We start from the raw sequence: 16,385 nt of genomic DNA, 5'->3' as shown, positions 1-16,385 counted from the left end.
GACCCAAGGCAGAAAACCGGGTCTGAACCACATAGAAAGGGAACGAAGCCTGAGGCGCAGTATCCCTATTTAGCCCAGGGGTTTTGGGCCTTGGAAGAAATCCCCTGGCTTTTGGCCACAACAAAAACGGTCTCATGAGCAGAAGGTCCAGAGGGATCACCGTGGACGCCGTTCAGCCCTGAGACCTGGAAATCGCTGATACTGATAACAGTGCAACCTAGCCTGACTTTGCTCAGGGTGATCTGAATGGACTCAATCCTAGCGGGAGACAGTTGTGCCCGCATAGTGATTGAACTCCATACGATGCCCCGATAGACAGTGTTCTGAGTGGGAGAGAGGACGCTTTTCTTGGCGTTGAGCCTCAACCCCAGAGAAACAGATGAGCTAAGACGATGTCCCTGTGCTGAACTGCCAGTTCCTGGAACTGCGCTTAGGATCAGCCAGTCGCCTACGTAATTCAGAATGCAGATGCCCCGGAGTCGCAAGGAGCCAGCGCTACATCATGCATTGTGAATGTGCGGGTAAAAAGGGCTAGGCTGAGTGAAAGAACCTGACCCTGGAAGACTTCGCCCCCGGAAGTGAACCTCAGGAAATTTCCATGTTGTGGCAGAACTTCTAAATGAAGTATAGGAGTGCGTCATAAGATCGATGGTGACCAGCCAAACGAGTTGAAGGGCTTGAGACACGACCGTCTTGACAGGCATCAACTTGGACTTGAACACCCACGGGTAGTTCAAGCTTAAGATCTAAGCCAGACGCCACCCCTCACCCTCCATGGGAAACGGGAAGTATTTAGTGTAATAACCTAACTCTCTCTCTGGTAGGGGAACACATACCATGGCCCCTTTAACCAGGAGATTGAGAGTTTTTTTTTTTTTTTTTTACAAAAAAAAAAGAAATCCGGTTTACGGTAGTGAGAACACGCCGTTGAAACACGGAAAACGGCGAGAGAATTAAATCCTGACGCTCTTATAAGACCCACAGAAAAGGATATATCCGCAGAAGTTTCCACGCTGCCAGGATCTCTGAGATGGGTATTATATTTTAACACTTCCTATTGAGGGGTTGTCGGGTGTTTCGGCCCTGAATAAAATGCAGGAACAGCGTAAAACACCCAATTTTGACGGAAGCCTCTGCAACCCGAAACACCAAGAGGTGGCGGGAATGGAGGGGCTTCGAGGGGGTACCGGGAGGGGTGAAGTGAAGCACGCGCCCGGCCCCGAGGGAGCTACCCCTAATCTAGGCGCAAGACCGCCAGGGTTTTCTCTTACTAGAATTTATAGTCCTGAGGGCTGGCAAGGGTGGCGAGACTGTCCCCAATCCCTGGGAGGAGGAGCACGACTCGCCACGCTTTGCTTTTTGAGCCTCCCTCCAGTCAGGACCGAGGTGGGTCTGAGGCTTGCTCGTCAAGCCGCAGAACCCACACTCAGGTCGCCCAGGAGGTCAGCCTGGTATGCCTGAAAAACAGCATAGTGTGAAGAGCAGCACCAGCCTGACCTGCTGCTTGATAAGCCCTTCCCACTAAAGTGGAGGTTGTCCTACAAGGCTTTGAGGGGAGAGAGGGCTTCTTAAGTGACGATGTCGAGCCCGGCGAGAGATAGCCCACAAGCGTCTCTTCGACCGGCGGCATCACTGAATACCCCCGTGCCTCAGCACCCACGATAGTCGAATAATGACGTCGAGGGTATGTGAACACGGGAAGAAAATATATATATTTTTTATATATATTTACTTATTTTTTAATTTTTTTATTTTTTAGGGGTTCTCCATGAGCGAAAAAACTCAAGGAGGTTATCAAAGAAAGGGAAGGGACCCATGAGGCTTTCCCTTTCTTAGACTGGAAGATAAAATCTATCTCCTAATTGGAGCGTTTGGGGGTCTCATTTTCGCGTGGCCAGTCCAATCTGGCAACCGCACGAGTAACAACATCGAGCAATTCCTCCGTAGATTTTTTATCGCGGACGGAAAGCTCGGAGGCGGGAAGAGAATAGCGATCCACCTCATGATCCGAGAAGCGCCGGAACGCGCCGAGATCATGTGAAGGACCAGCTGGGTTTGGGGAGAGAGTGAGAGAAAGGGATCAACCCGTCTCTTGCTCCTCAGCCAAATCCATGCACGAGCCCCATGAACGATCTTTTCGTGAGTGCTGACTCCCGGAAGCAAGCGAGGCGAGCACGACGCACTCTGCCTGTTAAAGCAAATCGCAGTGCTCGCAACCGCCCTGCTGCAACGCGAGAGCAGCGTGCTCTACCCCCAAACAAACAGCAAAAACTGATGTGTGCCGCCTTCAGCTATAGAGCAAGAAGAGGGGAACACGCACCGCTTGCTTTCAGTCATTCTCTATTTTTTTTTTTTTTAGAAATATATATATATATATATATAATATTTTCTAAACAGAAGAGAAAAATAGAACAACGTTCACTGCACACTGCCTAACTGAATCTATCTCCTAACAGAGGAAAGAAAGTTTTGACAGGGTGTGTGAAACACACAGAAACAGAATCGCTCTGAAAAAAGAGTTTCTGACGACACCTGGTGACGTATCCATTTATAGCCTGGCCTCAGGTGCATCTAATGATTACATCAGCCGAGGCTATAAATTCCGGTCAATGTTCATTGAAGTGTTCCACACATTTATTCAGCTCGGCTCACAGCTAAAGCTGTTCCCCGTAGCGCTTAGCAGTGCAACATCGTAGTGAAGCCTTTTGTAAAGGGAACCAAACAAACACCAAAATAGTATAAGGGGTTGTTTTTAGTCTAACAAAGTACATTAAAATCTAACCTCTGCTATTTAATTACAATAAAGTGAGATTAAAACACTAAATTACTCACTCAGCTTTTCTGGATGCTTTTATCACCGGCAGCAGTCTCAGAAGACATTCATGTGATGGATCATATTTCCTCAGATTAAACAGATCCAGCTCCTCTGAGTTCAGCAACACAAACACCAGAGCTGACCACTGAGCAGGAGAGAGACAGACTCTAGAGAGACGATTGATATCTCTTCTGTTCACGTATGTTTGTACTTCCTGCACTAGAGAATGATCATTGAGTTCATTCAGACAGTGGAACAGATTGATGGATTTCTCTGGAGAGGGATTCTCCCTGATCTTCATCTTAATGTACTCAACTATTTCCTGTTTGCTGTCAGAGCTGCTTCCTGTCTGTGTCAGTAGGTCTCGTAAGATTGTCTGATTGGACTTCAGTGAGAGACCCAGAAGGAATCGAATGAAAAGGTCCAGGTGTCCGTTCTCACTCTGTAAGGCCTTGTCCACTTCAGTCTTCAGGAAATCACTCATTCTTGACTTGTTTTGCAGAAACTTGAATAAAGCAGCGAGAAACTCCTGAATGCTCAGATGCACAAAGCTGAAAACCTTCCCCAGGTGCAGTCCAAACTCCTCTCTGAAGATTTGGGTACAAACTCCCGAGTACACTGACGCTTCTCTGACATCAATGCCACGCTCTCTCAGGTCCTCTTCATAGAAGATCAGGTTCCCTTTTTCCAGCTGTTGAAAAGCCAGTTTTCCCAGAGACAGAATCCTCTTTCTAGCCTGCTGAAGATCCACCTCACATTTCCCATCATACTTCTGGCTCTTCTGTTTGCTCTGAAAGATCAGGAAGTGTGTGAACATTTGAGTGAGAGTCTTGGGGATCTCTGCACTCTCTGCTTCACTCAACATTCTCTGGAGAACAGTGGCTGAAATCCAACAGAAGACTGGTATGTGACACATGATGTACAGGCTTCTTGATGATTTCATGTGTGTGATGATTCTGTTGGCCAGACGCTCATCTTTTATTCTCTTCCTGAAATACTCGTCTTTCTGAGGGTCATTGAAGCCTCGTACATCTGTGAGCTGGTCTACACACTCAGGAGGAATCTGATTGGCTGCTGCTGGTCGAGAGGTGATCCAGAGCAGAGCAGAAGGAAGCAGATTCCCCTTGATGAGGTTGGTCAGCAGCACATCCACTGAGGACGATTCTGTCACATCACACAAAATATCATTGTTCTGGAAATCTAGACGAAGTCGACACTCATCCAGACCATCAAAAATGAAAATGACTTTGTAGTCATCAAGGAATGTTGATCTCAGTTCTTTTGTATCTTTGAAAAACTGATGAAGAAGATCCATCAAACTGATATTTTTGTGCTTCATCAGATTGAGCTCTCTGAAAGGAAGTGGAAATATGAAGTGAACATCCTGATTTGCTTTTCCTTCAGTCCAGTCCACAATGAACTTCTGCACAGAGACAGTTTTTCCAATTCCAGCAACTCCTTTAGTCAGCACAGTTCTGATGGCTTTGTCTTGTCCAGGTAAGGCTTTAAAGATGTCATTGCATTTGATTGGTGTTTCCTGTGTCTCTGCTCTCCTGGATGCTGTCTCAATCTGTCTCACCTCATGTTCATTATTGATCTCTGCACTCCCTCCCTCTGTGATGTACAGCTCTGTGTAGATCTCATTCACAAGTGTTGAGCTGCTTTGATTTGACATTCCTTCAGTAATTCTCTGGAATTTCTCTTTTAGTTTTGTTTTGAGTTTTTGTTGATGCACAGAAATCAGTTCTGATGTAAAGAGGAAAAGAAATGTGAAATATAACTAATGGTGATATTTAATAGTCATTAGACATTAAGTTTATTTTCTTTCACTAATATTGAGTGAATCCAGACATGTAATGATGTAATAGTGACGTGAGTGCGAGCTCATACTGGTTTGAAGTGTGTTAGCGAGGTCTGTCTGCTTCATCTTCTTCAGGACGTGCAGTGTGATCTTCAGAATCCCCTTTCTGACTCTGATCTGACCTTCATCATCCTCCTCCTCTCTCTCAGAGCATGCTGGGGAATCTGAGATCAGTAGTCTTTTGAAACTCTTCAGCTCTTTCTTCATCAGAGAGATGATTTTGTGCTCAAGTTCCTGAAATCAGTGAACATTCAAACAACAAACTTCATTCAGCAACAGACAAGAACTGAAGGATCAGTGGACAAGAATCACCACTCATTTTATTTGTGCTTTAGTTGTCTTGAATTCATCAGTGTGTGTGTGTGTGTGTGTGTGTGTGTGTGTGTGTGTTATTAAGATGAGGTGAAGCTGTAAAGCCTAAAATGTTTTATGGGGACTTTCCATAGACACAATGGTTTTTATACTGTACAAACTTTATATTCTATCCCCTAAACCTAACCCTACCCCTAAACCTAACCCTCACAGAAAACATTCTGCATTTTTACATTTTCAAAAAACATAATTTAGTGTGATTTATAAGCTGTTTTCCTCATGGGGACCGACAAAATGTCCCCACAAGGTCAAAAATTTCAGGTTTTACTATCCTTATGGGGACATTTGGTCCCCACAAAGTGATAAATACACGCTCACAAACACACACACACACACACACACACATACACACACACACCTCAAAAATGGAGTCCAATGGCACTTTCCCAGCAGTTGACTCTGATCCTTCCTGTTTGTTTCTGTAGTTGATCAAAGACTCTCCTGAACTGAAGTTAATTGGTTGACCCATTGACCCGTCACTCCTCATGGACACATAGCTGGGTTCAGGAGATTCTCCATGAATGACACTAAAACAGCAATTAAACAGAGTTTAGTTCATGTGTTTTATTAGTAATCTGAAAAACACAATTTCAACATCCAGTGCAATAAAACACATTTAATGATGTGTCTTATATATTATATGTCACATGAGAACTTGCAATGTCACTAACATCAACATAAGTTCTCACATAAACACTCGAGCCGCTGTGAACAAACATCTCTCACAGCACTCATGAATGCACAACAGACGTCAAGATTTACAGTGAAAAATTACACATTTATACTTTTATTTTAAGCTTTAAAGTGAGGCACTCTCCACTGCCATTGTATTTACAAGACCACTCACCATATTCATTAAAACATCTGCTTTTGTGTCTTCTGCATGAGGGTGAGTGAATTCATTTTTCATTATTCAATTCATTTTTAATGAACTGAGAAATCCTGAAGCTGCAGTGAGGACGTGTGTTTTATTTGATCATTCAGAACACAATGAGCTTCAAAACACGACATAACGGGACATTACAAGCAGGGGCGGGATTACGATTTCTGAGGCCCCAAGCAACCGACCAACCCGGGGCCCCATTTAGAAAATAGTTGCTTCAATTACGTAAAATGTATTATTAAATCATAATTTAAAATTCATCCTATAAGCCGTTGTAGCAAAGTACATTTAAAATGTTAATGAAATACAAATCTAGTTAATAATAATGAATTATGTTTTCCAGTTGTTGTTGTTTTTTGTGAACAGGGTGTGCAAGAATCTACTTCACCAGTAACATTTTGGAATTTAGTTGGTATTTATTAATATTATAACCACCAATTACAGCATTTATTGTTGTCCAGTTTGTCATTATAACATGATACAGTATTATTATTATTACTTTGAGGATTAATATATTAGTATTATATTTCTGTCTTATTTACTTTCTCCTGGATCTTATATTCTGACGCTGCAGTGTTTTGTTCACCGTGTTGCAAAAGGCAGTATTTTATGTTGGCATCGTGGCAACACTCTTAACAGTAACAGTAAACACACAAACACTGCGGCCATCACACACTAGAGCAGAAGGGAAAAACATTTATCAAGTGCTGAAACTTTACTTGGTGCAGAACAATCTGGAATAATGTTAAACATTGTAACAGTCACCTCTTTGCAACCTGAACATTAAATCTTTGTGACACCTGCTCTAAAAACAATCTAGACACAGTTCAAGGAATGAAACAGAACGCAGGTGTCTCGACATGCATTTCTGAAACCTGAAGTTCTTATTAACTTCAAACAGTGTCTAAAAATGTGCCGGTCTGTCACGTACCACTGTTGTCTGCCCTTTGTTTCTCCCCTGTCATCTGTTCCCCATGGACTACACTTCCCATAATTCCCTGCCCTCATCACTGCCATTAAGTTGTAAACCTGTGTTTAATTTGTCATTAGTCCTTTGTGTATTAAAGCCTTGTTTGTTTGCTCGCCGGTTGTCAGTAGTTTAATGTATTCATGTCTTGTTCTAAGCACTGTTCTTGGTTTCCTGTGTTTTTGAATTTTCTTTAAGATTCAACTTTATTGTCATTGTGCAGAGTACAGGTACAGAGCCATGAAGTTGTTTTCGCATATCCCAACTAAGCTGGGGTCAGAGCATTTTCATGGGGTCAGCCATGAAACAGCAGAACAGATAGGGTGAAGGGCCCAACAGTGGTATCTTGACAATGCTGGGGCTTGAACCCCCGACCTTTCAGTCAGTAACACAGAGCCTTAACCGGTGAGCTACCACTGGCCCAACACAATGAGTTGGTCACTCTTCATGGACACACAGCTTTATACTCTGAGTTACCGTGTTCATCTTTTGTTTTCATTAAAAGCTGCACTTAGATCCTCATTCCTCATCTGCCTTGTTACACGGTCACTGCGTGACACACTGAAGAAACACAGAGACGCGGTGGAAACATACTGTAACATGTAGTCAACATGTCCTTTTTTAGTAACATTGTCATCTACAGCAGACTGTATGTCCTGTGATAAACCTGAGGAACAATCTCTTGTCATGTCTGATCATCTCTGTCATGCTCACATGATATTATTGTAAGATTATATATGCAGAAGAATTCCACCAACATGATTTGAAACGAGAAAAAAACAGCCTTTCAGTTTGGAATGTTTCAAAGTCGTAAATCACCGGCCTTTACAAGAACAACCACACCAGACTTTCCTTTTTAAAACTTCCAAAAGCCGATCAGATTTGCTTGACTCAAATACTAAGACATTTCATCACAATCCAGGAACATTTTACACAAAGTTACAGTACTTTACCGGATAACCTTTTAAAATGTACAGAATGCATTTAAAAGATTTATACAATACCTAGTCTTGCTAGGTAATTCTGACAATTGCTTTGAACTGTGGTAAATTGCATACCTGACAAATTAAGGATTATAGTCAATGCATCTTTTTAAAATATGTGTAATGTTTATCCATGTTGTATAACCAAGGAACTAATATAGTATATTTTTCAATATTCTAGTTGTTACGAATGGGAAGCAGGACAAGACAGGCAGAGGTGCGGATCCAAATGCAGTTACTTTATTAGCACGAAATGAACAAACAAGGAAAACCCTCGATGGGGAAAACAAACACAAAACCGGAAACACAGGCTAGGAACACAGACCAGGAAACAGGCATCAACAGACATCAGAATCATTCAACGATCGACAGGGGAATGGAGAACAAACAGGGTTTAAATACACTGGAGACATGATGAGGACAAACTACGATCAGGTGAGCACAATGACACAGGGCTGGCAGTGATTAGTGCAGAGGATCATGGGAGGTGTAGTTCATGACAATAGACTAGTGACACAGAACACAGGGCAGACAACGGGAGATCGTGACATAACCCCCCCTCAAAGGAGCGGCTTCCAGACGCTCCTTAAAAGAAAGAAGAAAAAGGGAGAACTGGAACAAGACAGAGAAGCGACCAAGGAGTGGGGGGGCAAGGAGGGGACAAAGGACAAACAGACAGACCAAGGGAATACAAGGCGGGGGGAAGACAGACAGACCAAGGGGGGGAAGACCGACAGACCAAGGTGGCACAGGAAGCAGACAGGCAGTCCAAGGAGGCACAGGGGGCAGACAGAAAGTCCAAGGAGGCCACAAGAGGACTGGGTCAGGTGGCCTGGGAGCTGGCCACAGAACAGGGACAGGTTCAGGAGGCCGAGCTGAGGGAGGCTCTGGAGGCTCAGGAGGCGGAGCTGAGGGAGGCTCTGGAGGCTCAGGAGGCGGAGCTGAGGGAGGCTCTGGAGGCTCAGGAGGCGGAGCTGAGGGAGGCTCTGGAGGCTCAGGAGGCGGAGCTGAGGGAGGCTCTGGAGGCTCAGGAGGCGGAGCTGAGGGAGGCTCTGGAGGCTCAGGAGGCGGAGCTGAGGGAGGCTCTGGAAGCTCAGGGGGCGGAGCTGGGGGAGGCTCTGGAAGCTCAGGAGGCGGAGCTGAGGGAGGCTCTGGAGGCTCAGGAGGCGGAGCTGAGGGAGGCTCTGGAAGCTCAGGAGGCGGAGCTGAGGGAGGCTCTGGAGGCTCAAGAGGCGGAGCTGATGGAGGTGGCGCCGTAGGAGGCTCTAGTGGCGGAGGCCTGGAAGGCTCTGGCGGTGGGGCCGATGGAGGTGGCGCCGTAGGAGGCTCCAGAGGCGGAGGCCTGGAAGGCTCTGGAGGTGAAGCCGAGGGAGGCTAAGGAGGTGGAGCCGAGGAAGGTGGCGCCGTAGGGGCCTTTAGAGGCGGAGCCGTAGGAGGCTCGGGAGGCGGAGCTCTAGAAGGTTCTGGAGTCTCTGGGAGCAGAGCCATAGGAGGCTCTGGAGACGGAGCCATAGGAGGCTCGGGGAGTAGAGCCGTAGGAGGCGGAGCCGAGGAAGGCCTAGGAGGCGGAGCCGAGGGAGGCTCAGGAGAAGGGGCTCTGGAAAGCTCGGGAGGCGGAGCTCTGGAAAGCTCGGGAAGCTTTGAAGGCGGAGCTCTGGAAAGCCTGGGAGGCGGAGCTATGGAAAGCTCGGGAGGCGGAGCTCTGGAAAGCTCGGGAGGCGGAGCTCTGGAAAGCTCGAGAGGCTTGAGGGGTGAAGCCCTAGAAGGCTCGAGAGGCTTGAGGGGCGGAGCCCTAGAAGGCTTGAGAGGCGGAGTCCTGGAAGACTCGGTAGGTGGGGCTCTGGAAAGCCCGGAAGGCGGAGCTCTGGAAAGCTCGGAAGGCGGAGCTCTGGAAAGCTCGGAAGGCGGAGCTCTGGAAAGCTCGGGGGGTGCTGGCTCTTGGACGGTCATGGCTACTGGCACCGGCTCTTGGACTGTCATGGCTGCCGGCACCGGCTCTTGGACGGTCACGGCTACTGGCGCTGGCCCTTGGACGGTCGAGGCTTCAGGTGCTGGCTCAGGGACGGTCGAGGCTACAGGCACTGGCTCTTGGACGGTCATGGCTACTGGCACTGGCTCTTGGACGGTCATGGCTACTGGCACTGGCTCTTGGACGGTCATGGCTGCCGGCGCTGGCTCTTGGACGGTCATGGCTGCCGGCGCTGGCTCTTGGACGGTCATGGCTGCCGGCGCTGGCTCTTGGACGGTCATGGCTTCAGGCGCTGGCTCAGGGACGGTCGAGGCTTCAGGCGCTGGCTCAGGGACGGTCGAGGCTTCAGGCGCTGGCTCAGGGACGGTCGAGGCTTCAGGCGCTGGCTCAGGGACGGTCGAGGCTTCAGGCGCTGGCTCAGGGACGGTCGAGGCTTCAGGCGCTGGCTCAGGGACGGTCGAGGCTTCAGGCGCTGGCTCAGGGACGGTCGAGGCTTCAGGCGCTGGCTCAGGGACGGTCGAGGCTACAGGCACTGGCTCAGGGACATCGGAGGCTACAGGCGCTGGCTCACTGACATCGGAGGCTACAGGCGCTGGCTCACTGACATCGGAGGCTACAGGCGCTGGCTCACTGACATCGGAGGCTACAGGCGCTGGCTCACTGACCTCTGGGGCTAAGGGCTCTGGTTGGTTGACCGTGGCTGAAGAGGGCACAGGCTCGCTCACCGTGACATGCGTAGGCTCTGGCTCGCTCACGGTGACAGGCGAGGGGTCTGGCTCACAGACCGGGGCAGGCGTGGGCCGGGAGGCGGAAGCCCGTCTTCTCCTCCTCCTCCGGGCAGACGAGGTTGACCGTGTGGGTTCTGGGGAAGTGGCTGGCGTGGGGGTTTGCTCGCTGACATGTGGAGCTGGTGTGACTGGGAGCGCCAGGGATGGCTGAAGGGTCTCCCCTGTGGGTGGTGAGGTAAAGACCTCCTCAGCAACGCCCACGGTTAACGGCGATCCGCCGACCAAGCAAAGTCACCTCTATGAAGCTGCAGAGGGACCACTCGTGCGTTGCCGGTGGTAACCGCTCCCTCAGTGAGGCGTTCAGATTGCCCCTGAAGAAGCTCACCAGGATTGGTTCCGGGAAGTCAGAGACGCTTGCCAGGGGAAGGAAGTCCTGGATGTGGTCTTCCAAAGGGCGGTCCCCCTGCTTGAGGCTAAGGAGCCAATAATTGGCTGAATAGGCTGCTGGATCCATGTTTGGTCGATCGTTCTGTTACGAATGGGAAGCAGGACAAGACAGGCAGAGGTGCGGATCCAAATGCAGTTACTTTATTAGCACGAAATGAACAAACAAGGAAAACCCTCGATGGGGAATACAAACACAAAACCGGAAACACAGGCTAGGAACACAGACCAGGAAACAGGCATCAACAGACATCAGAATCATTCAACGATCGACAGGGGAATGGAGAACAAACAGGGTTTAAATACACTGGAGACATGATGAGGACAAACTACGATCAGGTGAGCACAATGACACAGGGCTGGCAGTGATTAGTGCAGAGGATCATGGGAGGTGTAGTTCATGACAATAGACTAGTGACACAGAACACAGGGCAGACAACGGGAGATCGTGACACTAGTATGTTTTTATATATCAAAATACTTATATGAGTTTCCAGGCCTTTGTGTGACCCAGGAGAGAGCATGTGAGGTTACTAAAAGTGTTGATGCTGCAGAGAACACAAAGAATGGTATATAACCTTGAAAAACAGGTGTATGAGCTAACAAAAACAAAATATGTATTTCTTCAAAGACAAAATGTGTTTCTGTTGGTCAGCAGTGTTCTGGCATGTAAACTTGACGATATCACTTATCTCTTATACTTTTAAACAGTTATTATATGAATGGTATATTGTAAGCTGCATGTATGTTATCTTTGCAGCTGGTGTTTTGCTTCTTATATAATATGTTTTTGCAGTTATTATATGAATGGTGTATTGTAAGCTGAATGAATGTTATCTTCGCAGCTGGTGTTTTGCTGCCATGATGTTTTGTTTTGATGAGCTAAAAATCTGTGGAGCTTGCATTTTCTTTCATTAATCAAATGATAATGTGAAGTTACCAGCTGATGTATGTTTTTTTTTTAATAGATAAGCGGGGGATTTTCCACCAATATTTAATTAATGAAGGAGATAAAAAATATTGGTGGAAAGGTCAATAATCCCATTGGTCAGAGATAGTGGGTAAAAGATAGCTAAAAGGTATATAATTGAGAACTTAGGAGAACAATGTTAGGACAGACAGCTGACTGGACTCATGTTTGTTGGTGTTCAATAAACTTCAACTTTGGCATCTGGAATTCAAGACTCCGAGAGTTTTCTTACAACTTAGAGAGATTCATCACGATATTCCACGACACTAACCAGTATGATTTTGTAACCAGGGATTTTGAATGTTCTGTTACCTGCATGTACAATATTCATGAAAAAATGCCATATTTGGTATGCAAGCATTTGTTTGGTTACATAGAAAAAGCTGATGACAACGAATATCATGTCTCTTGTACCATTTGCAATATATAAAGTTCATGATTAAATATGCACTATTTTTGAGCGGGAAAATAGTGAGAATCTCTAACAATGACTTATAAATCAGCTATCAGAAAGGACAGCCCAGTCGACCATGTGACTCTGAAAATCACTCCTGAGTGGCGCAGGACACCCTTGGGGGATGCTCCAATTTTCAGTTCAAATGCTTCCAAACAGAAAGAACATGCTCTCTTAGCTCTTCTCTTCATCTCTCCCTCTTCTGCCTCTGCTTGCTCGTCCGAGCACTGGGACTCATATTCCCGAGGCAGCCTCACTCTCTACGGATCACAAACACAACGGGAGTTGCGGATCCTCCGGATGAGCCAACCTCATCATTCATGAGTCCAACACATTGATGGAACAAACTTTCGACCAAGAACTGGACATACCAAATACATGCAAGTACACCTCCAGTTTGTGCTCAAAGGGCTGGTGTATTGATCAAATATTTTGGGTAATCCGTTGTAAGGATAACTGGTTCTTAAGGCATTGTAGTTATTTTCACTGTATTGATCATTTATTTCACATTCTGTCACTACTCACCACCCTGTCTCATGTATATATGTGTTAGATTAGATTTATGTTTAGAATAGCAATAAAGTTTATACGTATTCAAAGATGATTTGACTGTGGTATATTATGATGAATAATCTCGCCACTGTTTGAGAATAATATTACTCAAATAAGTGAATTAATCATAATTCCCTTATTAAAGCCAATTCCTTACAATAGAAAGTGTGAGCGGATAAAACAAGACTTATTATTTGAAATTGTTATATTACAGTTTCAATGGTAGATCATTTTATTCAGACAAATAATCTAGTTATTTGTCATTTATCTAATTTATAATAGTTGTCGAATGCGACTAATTCCATTATATATTTAATTACATAATAACAGTTTTATTTAGTTCAAAGCTCACATATTTCAAGACCCCAAATTCCCTTGCATGTTACGGTGAGAATGCGGACACTAAATTCTCCAAAACTAAGGAGCTAGTGGTTGACCTCCGTAGAAGGGGGAAGTTGTCCCAGCCCCTGTACATTAATGGGGAGGTGGTGGAGCGGGTGGACAGTTTTAGGTTTTTAGGTACTACGATATCATCATCTTTAAAATGGGATGATAACATAACTACCATTACTAAAAAAGCCCATCAGAGGCTTTTTTTCCTTCGACAGCTGAGGAAATTTGGAGTTGCTTGCAAGGGTATGTTGCAGTTCTACCAAGCTGCCATCGAGAGTGTCCTTACTTTTTCTATTACTGTCTGGTATGGCAACTCTACTGCCCAGCAGAGGTCTCAGCTAGACAGGATAGTGAATACAGCCTCAAAAATCATTGGCTGCAAACTCTCCCCAATCTGTGAGATCTATGAGGCCCGTATTCGTCGCAAAGGCCTTAGAATCCTACAAGATGACACTCACCCTGCCAACTCCCTTTTCTCCATACTTTCATCAGGAAGAAGGTTAAGAGCTATTAAGACAAAAACCTCCCGCTTCCTCAATAGTACATATTGCAGAGCTATAAAATCTCTTAACAGCCCTCAACCCATGAACCAGTCACTTATGGAAAAAAGGCTCTCTTAACGAGTCTGCAGTATTTGCATATTTTTGCATTATTGGCACTCATTTTTTTATAGTGTTTTATTATACTTTTTTATATATTTATGACAACCATCAGTGTTTTTTATCGATTCTATCTATCTATTGTAGAGTTGTGGATTTGCGCTCTGTATTCATATGTAATTGTCACTCCTATCTGACATCAGCCACTATAGCATCCTGGACTGTCATCCAAGTACGTGGTGAGCGGTGTGTTCCTTTTACTTTTATCTGTCTGTGTCAAGTGTCATCCCGTGGGGGATATCGTTGTGTATATAATTGTTCTATGTCTTTGGTTGCATCTTGTTGTTATGAGCACACTGAAGCAAATCCCTAACAACTTGTACGTTGTATGGCAATAAAGTATTGAATCTTTGAATCTACACCTTTCTCTAAATTATATATGTAATACCCTACTTATTTGGTGTGAGAATGCGGACACTAAATATCCCCATCTGCCTCTATCCTTATATGTAATATCCTACATTACTGTACAGTATAAAGTTGAGCTCTTGTGAATAGATGCGAATGAAACTGTTACAGTAAATCAATCAGCTGTTGAAGGACTCATTATTTTTTATTATAATTGCCTATTTTCTTTTAGATTTAGATTTTTTTTACATTTATACAGAATTACTGTGAGAACCTGCAAAAGATGCATTATATGAAGGAGTGGTGTACATTTTCTTCCCCTTTCTACCCATTATAACATTCAAACCCTCCCATGCCTGCTTTGCATTACCACATTAAACTTTATACTTTTATTCAAGTTCTCTATTCTTCTCTCCAAATAATTCCTTATCACCCATCATAAAGGCCACCCATTTCTCGTTAAGGCATATTTTAAGATATTTAGTGAACCACTAAGATTAAGAGGGCAGCAAATATTTATAACCATCAGCACTATTGCCAAAACATTTATCCAAATTGCGGGAAAGTCTAGTCGGACTGTCCACATATTGGTATAGAGCAGGTAAATAGGATGACAGATCACAAGAGTTCACATCCCCCAGAATAAATATTGGTTGTTCAGTCGAACGGGCCAGCGCATCATTAAAACATTTAGCTATTTTGTTACCAGCTTTTTCATAGACCGATTCGGGAACATATCCTAAAATAATTGTTATTTGTCCAAACTCCCTGAGATAAAAATGTCTAAAAGACACAGACAAAATTTCAAAATCCGGAGTGCACACTTGTTCATATATTTGGAATGGAGTTGCCCATCTGTTATCCACATAGATACACAGACCTCCTCCGATAGCTTTATGAGACGCAATTTCATCTCTGTCTGCTCTTATCATTGTATAGCCAGTTATGTCGATATCCTGGATTTCTTCTTTTAACCAGGTCTCTGTAAAACATAATAGGCCTATATTGCTTTGTCTAAAATCACCATCATACTTAACTTGCAATGATAGTTTGTTCATTTTACTTCGTAGGGACCATATATTTGACGGGGTAATTACAGGCAAGGGCGGTCTGCAGCCTCTCCTTTTAAGCATTTGGCGCACCCCACCTCTTGATCATCGTTTCTTCAGTGAAGTCCTCTTGCATATCCTTGTCCTAGAATTCCTTAGCAGCTCTTTACAATCCTCAGGCAATTCCACATTCGGGCAGTTATTCCGTAAACAGGGGACTAAAAACAGAAGTTCCTCCCGATTATACATGTGAATGCCACTCACAGCATTCACCTCCAAGCCGACCGCCACTAGCCACATCACCATGTGCCATCACACATTTACATTTATGCATTTGGCAGATGCTTTTATCCAAAGCGACTTACAGTGCACTTATTACAGGGACAATCCCCCCGGAGCAACCTGGAGTTAAGTGTCTTACTCAAGGACACAATGGTGGTGGCCGTTGGGTTCGAACCAGGGACCCTCTGATTAACAGCCCTGTGCTTTAGCCACTACGCCACCATCACACAGTAAATAAAGCATCTCATTTTCATATTTAACGTATTAACTTTAACAAATAAAAATAAAAACAAATAACACAAAACAATGAAGAAAAAACAAACAACAATGCATGAGTGAAGCACTGGGTCAGCAGCAGAGAAGCCCCGGAAGTCTGTATCAAAGTATTGTACTAATTGATAACATTTGTTTTAACTGTTATTTTTTACACTGGATTCTTTCTAATCGTCCCTCAGACTGTGATGTACACATTCATACTGTCAGTCAACATGAGAGTCCTCACCTCACATCAGCACAAGGGGCTCCTGAACTGAATTTAAGTGGAGGATTCATTGACCGGTCACTCTTCATGGACACACAGCTGGATTCAGGAGATTCTCCATGAATGACACTAAAACACAACAGGAAAATATGTCTGCTATAAAAACAGGTGCACA

At 44.9% G+C, this 16,385-nt stretch overlaps 2 protein-coding genes across 7 annotated transcripts in view; one reads left to right on the top strand and one right to left on the bottom strand.

The window, feature by feature from the left end:
- Positions 1–16,385, top strand: part of LOC127650631 (NACHT, LRR and PYD domains-containing protein 3-like) — a 280,247-nt gene that overhangs the window by 193,678 nt on the left and 70,184 nt on the right. The window lies entirely within an intron of this gene.
- Positions 1–16,385, bottom strand: part of LOC127650633 (NACHT, LRR and PYD domains-containing protein 3-like) — a 68,515-nt gene that overhangs the window by 49,504 nt on the left and 2,626 nt on the right. Inside the window, exons 4-7 of the mRNA XM_052136192.1 lie at positions 16,232–16,339; positions 5,407–5,575; positions 4,706–4,910; positions 2,833–4,561 (exon numbers count right to left, since the gene is read on the bottom strand). Of these exons, the coding sequence (XP_051992152.1) occupies positions 2,833–4,561; positions 4,706–4,910; positions 5,407–5,575; positions 16,232–16,339 (2,211 nt within the window). The remainder of the gene's footprint in view (positions 1–2,832; positions 4,562–4,705; positions 4,911–5,406; positions 5,576–16,231; positions 16,340–16,385) is intronic.

The sequence above is a fragment of the Xyrauchen texanus genome, chromosome 10 (genome assembly GCF_025860055.1).
Source record: "Xyrauchen texanus isolate HMW12.3.18 chromosome 10, RBS_HiC_50CHRs, whole genome shotgun sequence".
Classification (NCBI taxonomy): Eukaryota; Metazoa; Chordata; class Actinopteri; order Cypriniformes; family Catostomidae; genus Xyrauchen; species Xyrauchen texanus.
This window is presented reverse-complemented; position numbering and strand designations above follow the sequence as displayed.